At 35.4% G+C, this 19372-nt stretch overlaps 1 protein-coding gene across 19 annotated transcripts in view; it reads left to right on the plus strand.

Annotated features, from left to right (window-relative positions):
* ACACA (acetyl-CoA carboxylase alpha) overlaps positions 1 to 19372 on the plus strand; it is a 291002-nt gene that overhangs the window by 180866 nt on the left and 90764 nt on the right. For all 19 annotated transcript variants that reach the window (XR_461987.2, XR_461986.2, XR_461989.2 and 16 more), the window contains 2 exons: positions 4846 to 5001; positions 7593 to 7739. Coding sequence is in view for 8 of the 19 variants with exons in the window: in XM_007481899.3 (XP_007481961.2) it covers positions 4846 to 5001; positions 7593 to 7739 (303 nt within the window). In the remaining 11 variants the exon portion in view is untranslated. The remainder of the gene's footprint in view (positions 1 to 4845; positions 5002 to 7592; positions 7740 to 19372) is intronic.

The following is a 19372-nucleotide window of genomic DNA, read 5'->3' on the forward strand; positions in this document are numbered from 1 at the left end:
TCAATAAATATTAATTGAATTGAAATAATAGCATCTCTTATAAATATTCATCAGCAAATAAAACTATCTAAATATATGGAGTATGGAGTGTCCTCCTGGAAATATTTGAGTTAAAATGATTAAAAACCATCCTATTAATTCCATCATATGATGTGGTAGGCCTAGTGTAGTCCTATTCATAGTATATTCCAGTATATACCTGGGGTAAGACTTCTGTCATTAGAGAGCACTACTATAAGATATGTCATGATAGTTCACTTGGGCAGCAAGCATATATGAAGATCATTTATGCCATGTCTCTGGTAGAAAGCTATATACTTGTAAATTTGAAGCCTTAAGCAAAATGTAATATTGTGGTACTCATGAACTACCTTTTTGTTGAGAATTGACCTGGCTTCCATTATCAAAGAGGCAGCAAAAAGAGAGCCTATTTGCTGGGTTGAACGCCAGCTTTAGAATTGTCCTGATTGGTTACTTGGCATGCTTTCTGAATGCAACAGAAAGAGAGAGGAGTGTTCAGTTTCCCCAAAATCTAAACATAAGACAGATCTTTTGTAGTATATGAACTTGAACCTGAAGACAGTGCTTATGTTTTGATTGCTATCTCTTTAAAAGTAAAAGCAGCCTATCCTGTGCCACTATCAATAGGCCTTGTTTTTTTAGGTCTGGTAACCTCTGGAGAGTGAGAACATTGACTATATTAAATCATAGATGCCTAACTGAAATATCTACCCAAGTAGGGATGTTTTAAAAAAGAAAAAAAATGTTTTAAGTGAAAAAAAACACATTTCCTCTAAATAATTGCCTAAGTAGTAGAATTTGAGAGTTGAATAATAACCTCAGTGACCATTAAGCCCAATCTCCTCTTAAAATACCAATCAAGTGGTTGTTTTACTTTTTACCAAATTCTGTTTCACCATTTGTTCATCCACTGACCCAGTGGATCTATTTGCTCTACCTTCTGATTATTCCACTTAATTTTTCTTGAGCCTTGCCTTGCTAGCTTTTATTCCATGCCTTCTTTTCTTGCTGTTCTTTTTTAACCTAGTCGTATTTTGTAAAATTATGAGCTTGTTAAATATCGACAAACACGAACATTTCCATATGCTGCAGTCAGGGTCCAGTCTCACTTGCGACTCCAGGGTTCCCAACAAGTGGCGAATGATCAGTCAAAATAAATAAAATAAAATAAATAACAAACAGAAGATAGCTTAATCATGAAGGCCATGGGATTGCATTGGGACTGATGGCCCATAAAAAAGATGGTATATTAAAATATGAAATCTTATGTGCTATTTGTTTTGCTTAAAATATATATTAAATTTAACATGATAGTACCAACACTCCTCTTTGTGTATCTCCTTTTGTTCTCTGACTATTTTTTTTAAATTTTGTATTGATTTTCGATGCTTCTTTTTGGTATTGCTATCATTATCCCTGAACATCCAAAGGAATTGTCTCATAACAAATATAGTGAAGCAAAACAGATCTCACATTGTACTTATATAAAAATTTATATTTAGCACTTCTAGTCCATCTACTCTTCTAAGAGATGAGAGTCATAATTATTAGACTTCTGTAGTTGTGCTTGATCATAAGTTTTTCAAAGTTTTTTTCCCCTTTTCCCAAATTAGGTCTTTCACATGAGTTGTCTTTCTTGTTCTCCTCATGTCAAGCTAAATCATTTCATAGAAGGCTTTCTAGATTTCTCTAAATCCATATCTTTTTTGTGATATTTCATTATATTCATATTCATATAATGACATTTTCACATTATACATAAAAATATTCATGTTAATTTATATAATTTGTCCAATCAGTCCTTTATTGGATATTTACTTTTTTATCAATTCTTTGTTACAACAGAAGATGCTCTTGTAACTACTTTTTTACATGTATATTCTTTCCCTCTGTTTTTGGTCTTTTTGAAGTGTAGACCTGCATTGGATTAAAGTTTTACATATGGTATATGATTTTTTGGTATGTTTATATATGATTTGGTGACTTTAGATACAGATCCAAATGATTGTCCAGGATGATTTTACAAAATCACACCTCTTCCATCAGTATATCAATGTGTCTATCTTTTTACAGCTTTTTATTTTTTGGTCATCTTTGCCAGTCTCAGAGTGTGGTAGAACCATACAGCTTTCATTTGTACTTTTCCAAATATTATGATGATTTTTTTCATCCATAGTCCCCAAGTAATTATGGCTTACTTTTTAAGGTTTTTTTTTTATTTGACAGTTTCCTGTTCATATACTCTTACCATTTATTTTTTCTATTTCTCATTTATTTTTTATTCTTTTTTTTTGGTATCAGTTCCCTAAATATTTTGGATATCAGATCTATGTCAGAGTGATTTGCTATACTGCCTCTCTTCTAATTACAAATTAATATTATTTGACTAAAACTTTTCCCTAAAGTTAGTCATCAGACTTACTCATTTTAATCCCTGTGATCATCTCTATCCCTTATTTTGTCAAGAAATATTCTTTCTTGAATGCTATCCACATTCAGAGGAAGAACTGTAGGAATAGAAACACAGAAGAAAAACAACTACTTGACCACAGGGGTCAATGGGGATATGATTGGGGACATAGACTCTAAATGATCACCCTAGTGCAAATATCAATAATATAGAAATAGGTCTTGATCAGTGACACATGTAAAACCCAGTGGAATTATGCGGCAGCTATGGGAGGGGGTTGGGAGAAGGGAAGAGAAAGAACATGAATCTTGTAACCTTGGAAAAATATTCTAAATTAACTAATTAAATAACCCCCCCAAAAAATGGGAGAGTTATTTTAAAAAGCTGCAGAGTATATGAGATCTCATTTTATTTATCATTTAAGAACAAAAATATTCGATTTAGTGGAAAATATTCTCTAATTTGTTTGATATAATCTTTTATATCTAGGTTAGATATCTTTTTGGAGCATTTGTGGCATATGGTGTTAGATGTTGGTATGAATTTTGTTTCAGACTACTTTCCAGTTTTTCATAGTTTCTGTCAATTGCTATATTCTTACCCTGGTAGTTAGTGTCCTTGCATTTATCAAATACTCTGCTACTGTATACAATTACTTTTGGATCTTGTGTATGTAACCTATTTGTGGTATAGAGGGTTACTCCTGGACTTAGACTTAGACCTTAAGTGTAATTCCATTTCAGAGACTATATGACCCTGGGTAAGTCCCCAATATATACTCACCTGTAAAATGAGAATAATGATAGCACCTACCTCAGAGGATTGTTGTGAGGATCAAATCAGATATTATTTGCAAGCACTTTGTAAACCTTAAAGTTCTATAATAAAATTTAAGGGTTTTTTTCCTCCTCAATGTTATCAACTTTTGATTTTAATTAGGTACCATTTTTCATTATTTCCTTTGAGATTTTTGAATTTTTCGTTCCTCCCAATGAATTTCGGTTTTGTTTGTGTTTTTTTTTCTAACTTAAAAAACAACTCTTTGGTACTTTGCTTCGTTTTCTTTCTCAGCCAACCTATACCATCCCGTTACTTTCTCAGTGGAGAATCTTGCCTCATTTTATGATAAAGTATAGAAGCTTTTCATTGTAATCTCTGTCTCCTCATCTCTACACCTCAAATTCCCACATCATCTTGTTTTTTTCTTCTTTGCTCCACTCTTGACAAAGATCCTTCTTACCAAAGCAACCTCCTTATTTATGAGAAAGAACACTAAATCATATCCAAAGAAAGAACTGTGGGAGTAGAAATACAGAAAAAAAAGATATGATCGGTCACATGAGTTGATAGGTATATGATTAGGGATTTTGACTTTAAACAATCACCCTAGTGCAAATATTAATAATATGGAAATAGGTTTGAACAATGATCCATGTATAATCCAGTGCAATTGCTCATTAGCTCAGGGAGTGGGGAGGGAAGAGTAGAGGGAAAGAACATGAATCATGTATCCATGGGAAAATATTCTTAATTAATTAATTATTTTAAAGAGGAAAAGCTACCTCCTTTACTTGTACTTTTGATTCTGTCTTCTGTGGTCTCCTCCAGAAGGTTGCCCCTTTAAGTGTCCCCTCACTCTCCCTAATCTATGGTTTCTCTTGATTTTACACTGACTCCTCCATTGCATACAGCCTTGCTCAGATCAGCCTCTTTAAAAATCCTTTATTTGGGCCTGTCATTTCCTCAAGCTACTGCCCTGTATTTTTTCTCCCTTTCACACCCACCTTTCCCTCCAATCACTGACAGACTGCTGCCCCATCTCTTCCTCTTCTTTGAAAAATATTCCTGGGGGCAGCTGGATAGCTCAGTGGATTGAGAGTCAGGTCTGGAGACAGAAGGTCCTAGGTTCAAATTTGGCCTCAGACACTTTCCAACTGTGTGACCCTGGACAAGTATTTTGACCCCCATTGCCTAGCCCTTACCACTCTTCTACCTTGGAGCCAATACAGAGAATTGACTCCAAGACGGAAGGTAAGGACTTAAAAAAAGAAAAGAAAAAGAAAAATCTTCCTTGTAATTTTTTCCTTCCTTCTTTCCCCAGCCATTATCCTCTTTAAACTCTTTAGATCTTTTCTAGCTTCTGATATTACTTAGTGTTTTTCTTTGTATTTTGTTTGTTTGTTTGTATATTTTATTCCCCCTCTAGAATATAAAATTCTCAAGGGCAAGAATTGGTTTTGGTTTGTTCTGTCTTTATATCCCTAGTCCCTCCCATGGTAACTTGAAAATAATAATACTATAACAACAACTAGCCCTTACTAGGTGTGTAATGCTTCTTGTTGCATTAATTTAACTGAAATGAAGTAAATTTCACCACTGTTTCAACTCTCCGTGTCATTTGCCTTTTCTTACAGATCATGTTCCAGGCATATGGAGACAAACAGGGACCTTTACATGGAATGTTGATCAATACTCCTTATGTGACCAAAGACCTACTACAATCCAAGAGGTTCCAGGCACAAACCTTAGGGACAACATATATATATGATATTCCAGAGATGTTCCGACAGGTAGGGGAGGCTCTCGAATTGCTGGGATGGATGTTTCAAGCTGCAAGGGTTTCTTGAATTTCTGCTTGATATAGCTTTGCTTGGAAAAGAAATGTTTTTAAAAAATAAGAGGGAGGTCATGATTCCACTGCTATTTTATTCATAGTTTTAAATTTGATTGTGCCTAACATGAATATGAGTTGGGAAGAGATTTCTTAAAAATTTAATGTAAGACACAAGTGATACCCAGAGGAATCACAGGTCACCTTTGGGAGGGGTAGGGGTAGGGAAGAAAATGAGCTTTGTTTCTAATGAATAATGTTTGAAAATGACCAAATAAAATAATGTTTAAAAGGGGGGGGTGGGGATTGTAAGGTTAGAATTTTGAATAAAAGGAAGTAGGAGATAATTTTAGCAAAAAAAAAATAATAATAATGTAAGGAAGGCCTAGAAATGTCAGGTCCTGAATTCTTGCTTCATATACTTCCTAGCTATGTGACACTTGACAATTCACTTACCCCTATTGCCTAGCCTTTACCAGAAGATAAGGATTTTTTAAAAATAATTTAATTTAGGGAACCCTGAGACTCTCCACAGAGTAGATGTGAATTAAATCTAGAAACATGGTGGCCTATATTTGGATCCAAGGGTTGGTTGCTTGACTAAGTCTATATTTAAGTTATGATGTTTAAAAAGTTTGAAACTTTAATTCCCAGTGTCTTCTTTTATGGGATAACTTGAGCCTCCCCATCTAATGGGATGGGTTAATGATATTGATGCTAACTGAGACAAATAAAAATATATAAATGGCCATAGATAGCATTGTATACAGTTTAAAATACAAGTTCTTTTCATTAAAGATTTATTATAGCTGAATAAAAACTAGCTTATAAGAAAACATGACGTTTTGAATCTAATATTCTATATGAAAATAAATTTTTTTGAACAATATAGTGGATCTCTTCCAGGTAGCAGATTTTTCTTCCATCAATAGAAGGTAGGGGGAGTCTATCACAGTACAAAATATGGCAGCCAAAAATACAGAAAGAATACTGTATTTGTCTTTTAAAAAATATGAATACAGTGATTTTTCTCAAGCTTCTGAAGTGAATACTATCCAACATTAGTGAATCTGAATTTTAATAAAATATATGACCTTGGTAAATCCTAGTATTATTTACAAATACAATAGAATCCCTTTATAACACAAGAGATTTTTACATAGGATTTGGATATACTACAGATCAAATTATATCTCTTGAAACATAGCTATGTAAAGTTGTTGTTTTTTTAAGCCTGATATAACCTAGTTAGCTGATAAAGGAGTATTAGTATTGTTCCCTAGTTCCAATGTTGTTAAGAAATTCCAGGGTGGGGAGTGGATTGAGAGCCAGGCCAAGAGATGGAAGGTCCTAGATTCAAATCTGGCCTCAGACACTTCCCAGCTGTGCAACCCTCGGCAAGTCACTTGACCCCCATTGCCTAGCCCTTCCCATTATTCTGCCTTGGAACTGATACTTAGTATTGATTCTAAGGCAGAAGGTAAGGGTTTAACAAAAAGAAAAAAAAAAGAAATTCCAGGGTGTTTTACTACTCATGTCTATTATATAGGTGTCTCTTCCCCTTACCCCCCACAATGATGATGATGATGGTGGTGATGGTGATGGTCATATGTTTATATTTTTGAAACATTTAGGCTTTGATTATGGCTTTGATGAGTCATGTAGAAGAACAAAATTTAATTTTTTCAGAAGCAGAGCTAGCTGTACAAATGATTTTGAATAGGCTTGAATATCCAATTGAGGTGTGTCCATAATTTCCCATTTTCAGAGAGGTGTGGCTCTAATAAGACATCTCCATATGTTTGTTCTGAAGCATGGATAGGAAAATTGTGAATTTAGCTATTGGAAGGAGGACATTCCTTTGGAGTTCCTGCAAATCATTTTCTTCCATGCTCCCTAAATCCTTTTTATTTAGCAGGATATCATAAGGTTTGTTCATTACTTATTTTACTTAGTGGAGAGCAATCCCATTTCTTTAAGGGGGGTTTTCTCTTTTGAATTCAAGTAGACTATTAGCTCCTCCTTTGAGTTTTCCTGGAGCATTAGCTAAATTTGTTGTGTTGTTTCCCTCCCAATCCTGAAATGCTTTTCTTTCTCATTTCTGCCTCCTAGAATCCCTGGCTTCCTTCAGACCTCAGCTCAACTGCTTCTTCCCACATGTGGTCTTTCTTAGCCCCTCACTGCTGAGGCTTTCCCTAGAAATTACCCTGCATATTTTTATTCCTTAATAGAATGTATGAAACTCATTTGTGACAAGGATTATTTTGTTTTCATCTAAATGTGCCCAGTGTTTTTGTATAGTGCCTGTCACAAAGGAGGTGCTTAATACATGTTTTTTTCCTGTGGTAGTAAATTAAGAACTATTGGGAAGGCTCTTGCCTTTCTTCAACTGATTATTTTTTACTGTCATTAGAATTTGGGATTTTTTTCTATTTAGGAAACTTGGATCAAGAAATGAAAGAATAATGAGGCTAAATTGACCTTTGTCAGGTATATAAAAGTGTTATAATTTCTTAACAATGAACCTTTTCTAAATTCTTCTCTTTTTAGTCTTTGATCAAACTCTGGGAATTGATGTCAGCACAAGCATTCCTGCCAACCCCACCATTGCCTTCTGATATGTTAACTTACACTGAGCTGGTGTTGGATGATCAAGGCCAGCTGGTACACATGAACAGGCTTCCAGGAGGAAATGAGGCAAGTCATTTGTCATTTTTTTCTCTTTCCTTCCTCCCTTTCATTCACTAGCCGGAACTTCTTTCCTACTTATCATCTTCAAGAGCCATATAGCTTGTGTATATAACATATATATACAAATAGCAGAACAGTCAGATTGGTAAAGCTGTTTAGAAGTGAAAGGCATTACAATATGTACTGGTTTTTTCCCCCTTTCTGCGGCTTTCTGTGTTTTGTCATTGTTCTATAATTTTTCCTCCTCGTATCATTTGTTTGGTCCCATAGGTGAATGACTTGTCTTCCAAGTGCCTAAAAAGTCACTTTCATAAACAAAGGTGTAAATGTTAAATAAAGAATCTAGTTCTCTTTTCCCTAAATATGATGTTTCCTAGATTTTTAGCTTTTCCTCTGTATTTTTATTACCCACTATTTTATTTATAATCATACCAAATCCTTTCCCTGAGCCTGCTTAATTTCTTCTCTGCTTTTAAACATTATATAAATGTTGATAAGAATGAAGACCCTTAAGTGTATGATAAAAATATCCTAAATGGAGAAGTGGCCTCTTTTGGCATTATACTACTGTCCCCAGATAAGTGTCCTGCTGCTCAGAAAGGACTACCTCCATAATATCATCTGGGAATAGTTCTTTTGTAGAAGAATTAGGTTGGGTACATTTTGATTATGTCTTAAAAATAAGAACGTATTTCAAACACATACTGTTTGCTGGTACATCTAAGCTATATCATTGCCCTGAGTGTACCTTGAGAATGCAAAGAGTAAATGATTTTGTTTTAAGGTTGGCATAAACATTTAGTCAGATATAGAGAATCAGACGCATAGGAGTTCTTCAGATGCAACACTTTGATATGCTGAAGAAACAGGAGGTTAGAGAAGGGAGAATATGATGAATTCTGATGAGACTACGTGTGCACACTTATACTCATTCTCACACAAAGTGGAAGCAAAAATGTGTGGCCCTGCTGGTAGCATCTATTTGGCAAGTCCCTCAACAGGGGGAAAACCCTTTTTTTGTGTGCGCATGCTGAACTTAAATTCTGATATGGAGAATAGGGGATTCTTCAGGAATGTAGGCACCCTTGTACAGATAGAACTGAGAGGCAAAACATTTGAACTATGTAATTAAAACACAAAATGAGATTTTTATTTATTTATTTTTTTGGCCAAGTGAAATCCAGCTGCAGTGCTATGAGAAACCTCTTGCCATGATCTTTCTCTCCTGCTTTTTCTCTGCTCTCATTCTGTTTGAGCGGATGGAAACTGGGGGAATAGTGAAGTCCCAGAGGGACAGAGCTCTGTTCTTGCTGAAATTACAAGCACAGAACTGCCTGGGCATGAACATGTAGTGTTTACTCTGCCAGTATGAATACAAATAGTCTTATTATACGGGACTCTGTACCCAAAGACCACAAAAAAAGAATAAAAAAAATTAAAGGTTTTTTTTAACCCTTTTAAGACCCAACATTTCTCATGTGGAAATGGGATACATTGAAGAACAGCTGCATGTCATATCATAGCTGTTAGTTTGGAACTAGACATGAAGGCCTCCCCCTGAGCTCCTTTCTTTGGGGCTTTGCTGAAATCTGGATAGAATATCCTCCAATGCATATTAAAAAACTGTTTTAGTGATGTGAGGAAATGGCCTTCTTTTTAAAAGTAAACTACACTTTCCTATCGTACTCATCTTTTCTTCCTTAACTTCCAGTTGCCTTTTCTTGTTCTTTCTCTTTTTATTATTTTTGAAAGACTGGTCATCTTCTGAGTGTAAGAGTTAGCTGACTGTTTCTCCATGTGTCTCAGCTAGGGCAGAATTAGACTTATGCCCTTTCTCTATGCAGTTAGTGACTAATGCCCCCAGTGCTAAGGAAGTCTATTAGAAGCCTCAGTTAGATTGTAAGGTAGGAATGAGATTTAGGGGATTAGTATCCAACTCTGTTAGCAATCCTTTCTCACATACAATGTGCCATGTCTGCTGAGAGCCCAGCCAATCCAAACACTAGGTTTCAGTAGACAGAGCTCTGAGGGACAGTTGGTACTTGGAAGATGATGAGGTATCATAAGGATATGTTTCTTCATGCTGTGCCCAGTTTTATCAGGACAGAGTTCCTGACTGGTGCCATTTAACTTTCCTTTGACTACGGAGACAAGTTTGTCATGAGTCTGATACTTCATGTATTACCCGAAGAATGGTGTAGGATTGAGAGAAAGAGAAGGGCCTGTGTAGATGAGAGTTGGAGAATATCTGCCCTTTCCCAAAGTGAATGGGCATCTGAACAGAGGATTGAGAAATTGTTTTATTATAAAAATGAGCTTGAATGAGTCACACTGTTTCTGAAAGACAAGACTCAATATAGATGCAGTGATGCTCCATATACATTAAATCATCATAATGGTGTATTCTCCAGAGATGAAAGCCTTTGTCAGCTTGCCATCATGGGTGGTGTCCCTTTACCCTTGAAATAGTGGAGTTTGTATTTCAGATTTTGGCTGTTAGCCTGAAGAGATCTGGAATAAGAGTAGAATTGGCCGCTTTTATAGTTGCTCTTTGGAATAACTAGAAGTCACAGAAATCATACTCTTTTTCCAACCTACCACTTGTCAGTAGATGTCTGAATAGCTATGGTCTTGGGCAGCATGAATAGAATTATAATGTCCATCATCACATTGGGAGCCCTGTTTGCAGTTCTGGATGCCACCTTTTAGAGAGGGCATGGATAATGTGGATTACTTGTATACAAAGTAGATTCCAGAGGCAAGACAACTAGAAACTAGGTCTTAAGAGAATCACTTGAGAACTGGTGCTCTTTAGCATGGTGAAGAGAAGGCTCAGGGGTGAACATGGTAATAGTCTTAAAGAGATCTGAAGGGTTATAATGCAGAAGAAAAATGATACTTATTCTTTTTCACCCTGGAGTGAAGAACTAGGCCATGGGAGAAAATGATAAGGAGTCAGATTTTGGTTCAACCAAAAACTTCTTAACAATTAAAGCCATTCAGAAATAAATCAGAATAGGGAAAGAGTTGGCACAATCGAATTTCATTTTATTTTTGGTAACTTTTTGTTTGAGAAAGAAAGAATATTGGCTTTTCAGAGAAATGTGCCCAGCATTTTAAACACTTATGTCTGAATTATGGAGAGGAAGGATAGTTTCCCTGCATGATATTGACCACTCTTGCTCCCTATTGCATCACGAAAGGTATAGGGTGAAACATTTTTTGTCTATTCCTTTGAAAGGCATTGTGTCTAAGAATGAGTTTAAAGTCATGGTGGTGGCAGAATTGTCTACCAACTTCATAAATCATTTTACATGCAAATAGTTCCAAAGATGAGGTTTTTTCTTTTTTTTTGTTTTTGTTTTCTCCTTAAAATAGTGAAAATGAAGGGAAGTATGATTAGAAGTTAATGAACACTATACATAAATAGCAAGTTAGATGAATGTGTGCTATTTAGTCTAGCTAAAATCATAAGAAAAGCTACAGATCAGCAGCTTGACTTGACTGTTTCCCAATTTTGAAGAAGTCATGTTCATTTTGCTGCCAGTTCACTAACTTGTTTTGATTGTTCAGTAGAAGCTATAATTGTAGGTGGGAAAAATTTGAGTAACAGCTCACAATCCAGTGCAGCTGCTTATCGCATGAAATCCTGTTATTAAAGGGCTCAGACTAAAAGCAGGCAGAGGGCTGGGCATGGGACCTGCCTGAGAGCAGCTCATTCTTGCAAGTTGGTGAAAAAAAGCATAGACAGGCCTCTTTGAGACCTTAGTCCTTTTCATTCTGAGATACATTCTCAGCTTTCCATCATCCTCATATGTCCTAACAACCCTGTGAAATAGATCAGTAACCTCTCAGAGTTTACTAGTGGGCAAAGTCATCTGTGAAATGGAAGTGTGTGGGAAAAGGGAATGATTTTTTCAATAATTTATGGGAGTGACCTGAAATTAAAACCTTGAAGTCAACTTTACATTTCATAGAATCAGAATTTTAGTAACTGGAAGAGACTGCTCTTATCCAACATTTATATTTTATAGAAGACGAAACTGAGGCTCCCCTAGTTAGTGGCAAAATTGGGAGAATAACCAGGTCACTCAACATGTTCCCAAATGAATGTTTTGTGGCCTTTCTCACCCCTTATTGCTTTTGATCAAGCCATATTCCTCATGTTTTGACAAGAAATTGTAGATTTTGGATTTAGCTATGATAAATTAGGATATGTATGTATCCCATGTATACATTAGAAAGATACTGTTATAATATCTTTTTTTTAGTTTGCTAAGAAAAGAATTTGTACAGATTTGCACAAAAATACTTCTCCCATGCCCCGAATGTTCCAAGGGAATGTATTCTAGAATGTACTGCAATTTGACAATCCTCTGTACTTCTTATAGCAAATTATGTGACTATGACTTGCCATTTTTCACTTGAACACTAGATGTCAGGGTTTTTCCTTTGCAGCAGTTTATATTCAGAACCTCCATTCTAATTGCCCCAGTTGGTGAGAGCTCCACATGGTGTCCTTAGCTTTTCAGTGGGAGTCAAAAGCTTTGCCTTGTAGGCCCCATGATATCTGGATACATTTTAAACTTCATGCCTGGAGATTTGTGGAATTTCATGTTCCAACTTTATGTCTTAGAGAAAATATTTTTTGGACAAAAGATAAAAATAGAAGCAAGTAATAACCATATCAGATAAATAAAAATTTAACGACTAGCTAATTTTAATGATCCTTTATGTTAGTTATTTTCTCTCCTCTTTCTAAGCCTGTTGGTGAAAAGATAGAGTTAGGAAGAGAATATTTTGGAATCTAGTTCTTTGACTTCTCAAATCCAACAAAATGCCCCTCATTTAACTGTTGTACAGTTAGTTTTTTAATTTATTACCACTGAGTATCCTTCCAGTTTGTGATAGTATGATCATTTGAAATCAGCTAGCATGTGACATTTTTAGGAATTGAGAAGGAAGAAGAGACTTTAAACTGTGTAAGCCAAGTAGATTGGGAGAAATTATTTACTGGATCCATTTTCATACTTCTTATTGGGGTTCCTAAATCAAAGCTGTTTCTTTCATTTAAGAGAAACTTTGCAGCTGTTTGAGCAGCCCTGTCCCCCAGTTCAATCCATCAGCATATTCCAGAGCCCCAAAGGAATTTCTTTGTTTAGCCATTGAAATGGTTGAAATGGAGCCAACTTTAACTCTGATATGTGGTCTGTCTGTCTGTATGTCAAATAATTTCTGTGACTTAAACTCATTTGTATTTACTTCATTATACTTATACTTCATTCTTTTGGAATCTATCTTTCAGTGGTTGTGATCATTTGAGTCGAGATTGTCAACTTTTTAATATTGGTAGGGGAAAATTGGTTGTATTTATGTTGTTTTAGTGCACCACGGTTTACTTGGCTCTAATGTAAAGAGTAATGGTTATGAGAAGCAACCTAATCCTGAAAAGGAATTATTGAAGTGAGACCCTAAATTCTGTAGCCATTCCAAATACCAATTTCTTTTTCTATAAGATGAGGAAAATAATACCTATCATGATCTTTTCCTAAGATAGTGTATTAATAAATGCTTTGAGATCTTTAACAGAAAGGCTTCCCATACATACCACTCATTAAATATGAGTATCCTTCATTCTTATTTACTTGCTATCTTAAGAACCTCATAGAACAAATTTGAACCTTCTTATGGCTGCCACAACATGAATTTATGAATATGTTTTATATAAAAAGATGGAGGCGAGTACTATTTAGCATTAGAATTGGAGTCTGAAGACCTGAGTTAGAATTAGTACTAGGCACAGTACTTAAGTTTTATGGACTTCTTTGACTTCCTTATTTGCAAAATGAGGAGGTAGGCTATTGGTGAGACAGTTTGCATCTTCTGGGAAATGTAGTCTCTCTCCTGTTTGGTTTGCTTAACTATTTTTCTTGATTATAAGAGAAAGTGTTTTTGGGAGGGGAATAGATTATTGAAAAAGAGTTTACTATTAAAGCAAATAATTCACAAAGCATAGTTTAAAACAGGGGTTGACTTGGTTTCTCTGTTTTTTTTCCCCTCCTTGACTCATGTGTTGTCATCTGGTGTGATACTGTTACTAAAAAGAAACTTCCTTCTACTATTAATGCCTTTTGCCATCAGTCCCCGAGAATTGCCTGAGGCACTCAGAAGTTAATTGACTTGCCCAAAGTTACACATATTTATCAAATCCTAGTCAGGGATTTGATCCCTTGTCCAAGTGACTCTAAGACTACCTCTCTATCTAATATGCCATATTACTTTTCTAAAACCATCACTATTAGTAATAGCTCATATATACTTAGCTCATTCTTACATTATCTCACTTGATCCACACGGCAGCCCCATGAGTAGAGGTAGTGTGAATGTTATAATTCCCATTGTACAAATGTGGGCACTGAAGCTTTAAAAGGTTAAATTCTTTGCCCGAGATCATAAAAGTTAGAGCCAGAATTTAAACTCTAACCTTCTGACGTTACATTTCTCATTTCTTTAAACCACGTTACCTCTCATTGTGTAATATTAATTGTACTAAAGGATATGTTAGTTGAGACAGCTCCTTTTAGAATTAGCCTGTATTTTTCCTACTTCCATTTTCATTTTGAATGTACAGCTTTTGGACAAAAAGAGATCCTCCCAATTATGGAATTATTCTTCTTGGTTTTCTAAAATTAGTCCCTTGGATCCATTTGCTGCCATTTCTTGCAACACCATAAAAGGTAGTTCCTGGTGTTAGCTATTCCTTCATCAAGGTAGGGAGTAGTTTTCACCCATTTTGTTGATAGACAGACCAAGGCAGATATTTAATTGACCTTGTGTATTGGTGTGCCACTCAATAAAGTAAGCAATGGCTTTGTGAAATCTTTCACAATCAAGTACTTGAAATGTCCTTTGGACCAAAGCGTTTGCTTGTCTGAATTTCTTAAGTTTTGAAATTTTGCTATAAAAAATTCTTAAGGAGTAGCCCATATCAGGGAATTGTGTAGCTCCAGATGCAGACCATTATGAAAATCAGGATAGCCACATATGACACCAGCATGTGAGATTTGCACCTTCATTTATGTGGTTAATGGAAGATGCCACAGGGGCTCTTCATAGCCCAATTTGGTTAATTCTGTCAGTCGTCAAATCACCCCATTTTCAGCACCCCATTTCTCTAGTACGAGACCTCACACTTTATTGTGTTTTTAATGAAATATTGGTGTATAGAAATGACACTTGGCTGTAGATACACATACTATGTTCATCTTCACACATGCACTGTATTGTGGTTGGAGATAGTTCTTTTGTTCCAGACATTGTTTCTGATTATTTTAATAATAGTTTTAAAACAGGTTGAAAGTTTCTATACTCTACAATAGTTTCTCCCCCCACCCCTTTCCTTTTATTGCCTTTTAGAAAGGTTTAGGTAAGTCTGTTCAGCCATTTTTGAGTTATCCAAGCATGAAAAAAGAGTTTTTCAGCTGTTAAGACAATTGTTTTGAGCTCTTTTATGTGATCACACCACACTAGGCAATGGAACATGATATCTTGCAGATAATACAATGTGGGAAGACATTGACAGTTTCTCTTGCATGGTTTCTCTGAGGAGCACAAATTAAGTCAAACATCATACTGCCTTATGGTTTAAAAAGACACCTTTAAGAAAGTGTTAGGATGGATCTAAGTAATATGGTTGCAGAATTATTTTTAAAAAGCATATTTTGTCATAATGCAATAAGAGATGTGAATGTCACAAATAGAAGCAGAATTAAAATCATATAGAAATTATTTTCTTGCCGGTGTCTAATTAAAATCTGACTTAGCGTTCCATATAAAATAACAAAATAGAAGAAAAAGACCAGTTAAATTAGTATGTGTGTGTGTGTGGGTGGGTGGGTGGGTGTGGGTGTGTATGTAAAGGCAATTCTTGACATTATCACCTTTCTCCTTGAATGAGTGTGCTAATATAAGTGTTAGCAAGGTGTTAGAAATTACCTAGCTATTGGTGATTGCTGAAAGACCACAACTACATTTTCAAACTTTCCACCTGGCAAGTAGAAAGTCAGAGAGGGTTTTACCTTCTGCGACACATCCTGAGCTATAATTCAGATGCCAAATCCTGGCATGTTATGAGAGTCTTCATTTAGATATCCTCTGATCAAAAGCAATAGAAGATAGGAAACAATAGCAAAAGTGTTCCCTTTTCTGCTTTCCACAGCATTGCCATAGGGATTGGTAAGATTTTGTATCTTATGCCACCCTCAAGGAACAGAATGCTGGTTTGCTTCCCAGATTTCTCCTGGTTTTCCTTTAATTTCCATTTTTCACTTTAAGTTAAGTAGATTATTTGGCATTGATAATAGCTGCTTTGGGGGTGAGCAATTTCACATTATTGTTCACATCAAAAGACCAATTAATGTTGATGTCAATTTCAGTGTTAATTTTGGGTTATGATTAGTGTTGACATTGTATGTCAGACTAATGACATTTATGGGTACCATCAAAATGAATGTTAAAATTATCATGTTTTTAGTATCTGTTACGGCAACATTAAGTCAAGATCCTCCTGGGGAAAAAATACATATATGGATAGAGAGATAATGCCATTCTGTATCTCTGGTGTTACTCAGTGAGAAAATGACATCTCAGTACAGAATCCTAATCACTGTTTGGAGCATCAGAAATAATGATCACCTCTGATCGGAGGTTGTGAATAATTCATTCAGTTTGATTTTCACGTCCTGTCCAGTGATACTTTTCAAACCAAATGTGTTTCTACAGGAAAATAATGGTCCCACTTCTTATGGAAATACTGTGGCACAAATCATTTTATCCACATAAAAACAGTTAAATAAGACTGTTCTCTACTGCTTCCTTTCTCCTCCTTTTTCCCTCCTCCCACTCTTGAGCATGTTTGTTCTTGGATCACATTGTGGCCAGCAGAAAGTCTCTTTCCCAAAAACCTGTAGGGATGGTTGTTTTCTTGATCATGCCCCCTGGCATTCTTGACCTTTATTTTCTTTTTAATTTTAGGTAGATAAACCTACACTTGTAATGTCTCATATTTTTGGTGTTTTGTTATTTAAGAAAAGTGAAAAACAAATATTCTTAAAGGGTTTTTATGACTTTAATTTACTTAGAGTCCCCTTTGGAATCAGTACCTATAGTTTTAAAATATATTATTATTAGAATTATTAAATTATAAATATAATTTATTATAAAATATTATGTTTTTAACAGTATTTTTAGTATAGTGAATGTATCACAGTATTGCAACAGAGATATTTCTAGGGTTTGGCAAATTTTGGTAGAATTCCTGGGAGTCAATGTACAGCCAAGTGGTCAACTGAGCCTATTAAAAAAAACAAAAAACTGTCACAATATCCTTTCTTCCCTTCCATCATCAGTGAGGCACTGTCCTTTCATAAACATCCCTAGGCAGCTCTTTTTTTTTAACTTTCCATTTTTCAGACTGACTTTGGTACTCATTTTACCTAAATTCCACTTGAATACAAATGTTTGCCATAGAGTATAATTTGTGATAGGACTAAACTTTCTAAGGGATGGCCTAGAATTGTTCATTAAGACATTCAGTATAGCTTTGTGCCATATGCTATCCCATTGGCACTTCCATGTATAGTTTATTAATGATTGCATGTTTGGGGTCAGAAAAATCTCCTTTATTTGCATGATATTGAGATCCATCTATCCACAGTACCTAACAGAAGATATTTCACCATAATTTTAGAAAAACAACCAGAGTATTCTTCAATAATACTCCAATCCTCTGAAATGACACTATTTTTAGAAGAAATATTTAAATATTTCTATTATGTTGGGAGACTTTTTTTTAAAGTCTAATAAGGTCAGGAGGCTATTCTTTCCACTTGATTTTCAGCACCAGACAGAAGACATTTTGAATTCAGAATTATTTCTTAAATCAAATTCCATTTTGTCAAGTGATTACGTTGAGATTGAAAAAGGGAAAGCTATGCACACCAATCAGGACATGACTAAATTAGTACTAAACTGAAGGAGACCAGTAGCTATTCCCAGCTTTGAAAACCTCTCTTTCAATGACTCTGCATTGCACTTTGAGTTATCGGGTTACATGTACCAGTGTTCTCTGCAGCTGTTGGCATCACATGTTCTTGCCCAGGACTGAGGAAAAAGTAGGAAAGTAGGAGAACACCATGGTACTTTGTATGCCTGCTGGTTCACAGATTCATTATGTGGCTGAAGTAGTAAAGTGCTTATTTCCCCTTCAAGATGAAAGGCTCTAGACAGAGAGGAGTTCTCTGTTTTTTAGTGCATGTTTTTAATAGATGTGCTACAGCCTTAAATATGTGTTTAGTTGGTAGGCACTATTATTGTCTGTTGTACCAATATTGACTTTAAAAGTATAAATGTGTATTTAGACAAAAGACCAGAATGACACTGAAGCATGGAGTTGCTTTTTTTTTTCAAGTAGGCTGATTAATATTTTATAAAATAGCATATACAAGTATTTATACTCTTCCTGCATCAATAACAAAGCACTTAAAGAAAAGAAAAGAAAATGTTAGTTCCAACAAACCAACTCAAGATAGCTAGTTTTTCTCTTTTAGGTAAATAATCATAAGTAAATTCTTAATGGATATTTTCTCCTTTCATCTTAGTTTATGTAAAACTCATTTTTGCTGTTACTATTAATATAAACTAGAGTGCCCCAAATCTTGAAACTGACCTAAAACTGGAATTTAATGTTTAGAGAAAGATTTTGAAAATTCATCTCCAGAACCTTTTCCCAGTATATCACACCCTCCTTCTGAGGATCGAACTTGGGACCTTCAGCTAGCAAGACTGATGCACTGCCTACTGTGCCAAAGAGTCACTCGACTTCAGTTTGGGATTAGCTCCCACCTGAAGTGGATTGTCTATTTTGTTAGCCTGAGATTGGTGAAGTAGGACCTTCCCTTAAGGAGAACCCTCTTGTGACAAGGTCAAAACCTGGGGCTTCTACCTCCAAACTAAACAAACTGGGGATTTCTTGATTTCCACGTTGACAGACCAAATTTGGCAGAAGAGTAGATGTTCTGAATAAAGTCCTTCAGGGATACATTTGTTCATGAGTTTGTTATTTAGTAGAATGATAACAGATTGCAGATTATAACTTGCTGTCATTTTATCAAATTAAGGAATATTTATTTAGTAACCACCATGTACCTGACTGAGCACTGTAGAGGATATATAACGAAACCTAAGATGTAAGTATGTGAAAAGTTAAGTCACAGCAAAAGCATTAATTAATGGTTGAAGAGACCGGTCGAAATAGAAGAGATAATTTAGTCCAACTTTTTCATTCTATAGTTCAGGAAACTGAGGTCCAAAAAGATAGAATGGCTTCAAGGTCATAGGTAGCAGAGCTTACAAGTCAGACTCCCTTGTATTGTAGTTAACAGACCCATCAACCAAGCAGCAAACATGTATTAAGAAGCTATTGTGTGCCAGGGCACTGTACTAAGTTCTGGGGGTACAAAGAAAGACAAAAGAGTCTCTGCTCTCAAGGAGCTCACAGTCTAATGGGATAGACCACATGAAAACAACTGTGTACACACAAGTTATATATGGTATAAATTGGAAATAACAAAAGGAAAGCA

This window comes from Monodelphis domestica, chromosome 2, assembly GCF_027887165.1.
Source record: "Monodelphis domestica isolate mMonDom1 chromosome 2, mMonDom1.pri, whole genome shotgun sequence".
NCBI lineage: Eukaryota > Metazoa > Chordata > Mammalia > Didelphimorphia > Didelphidae > Monodelphis > Monodelphis domestica.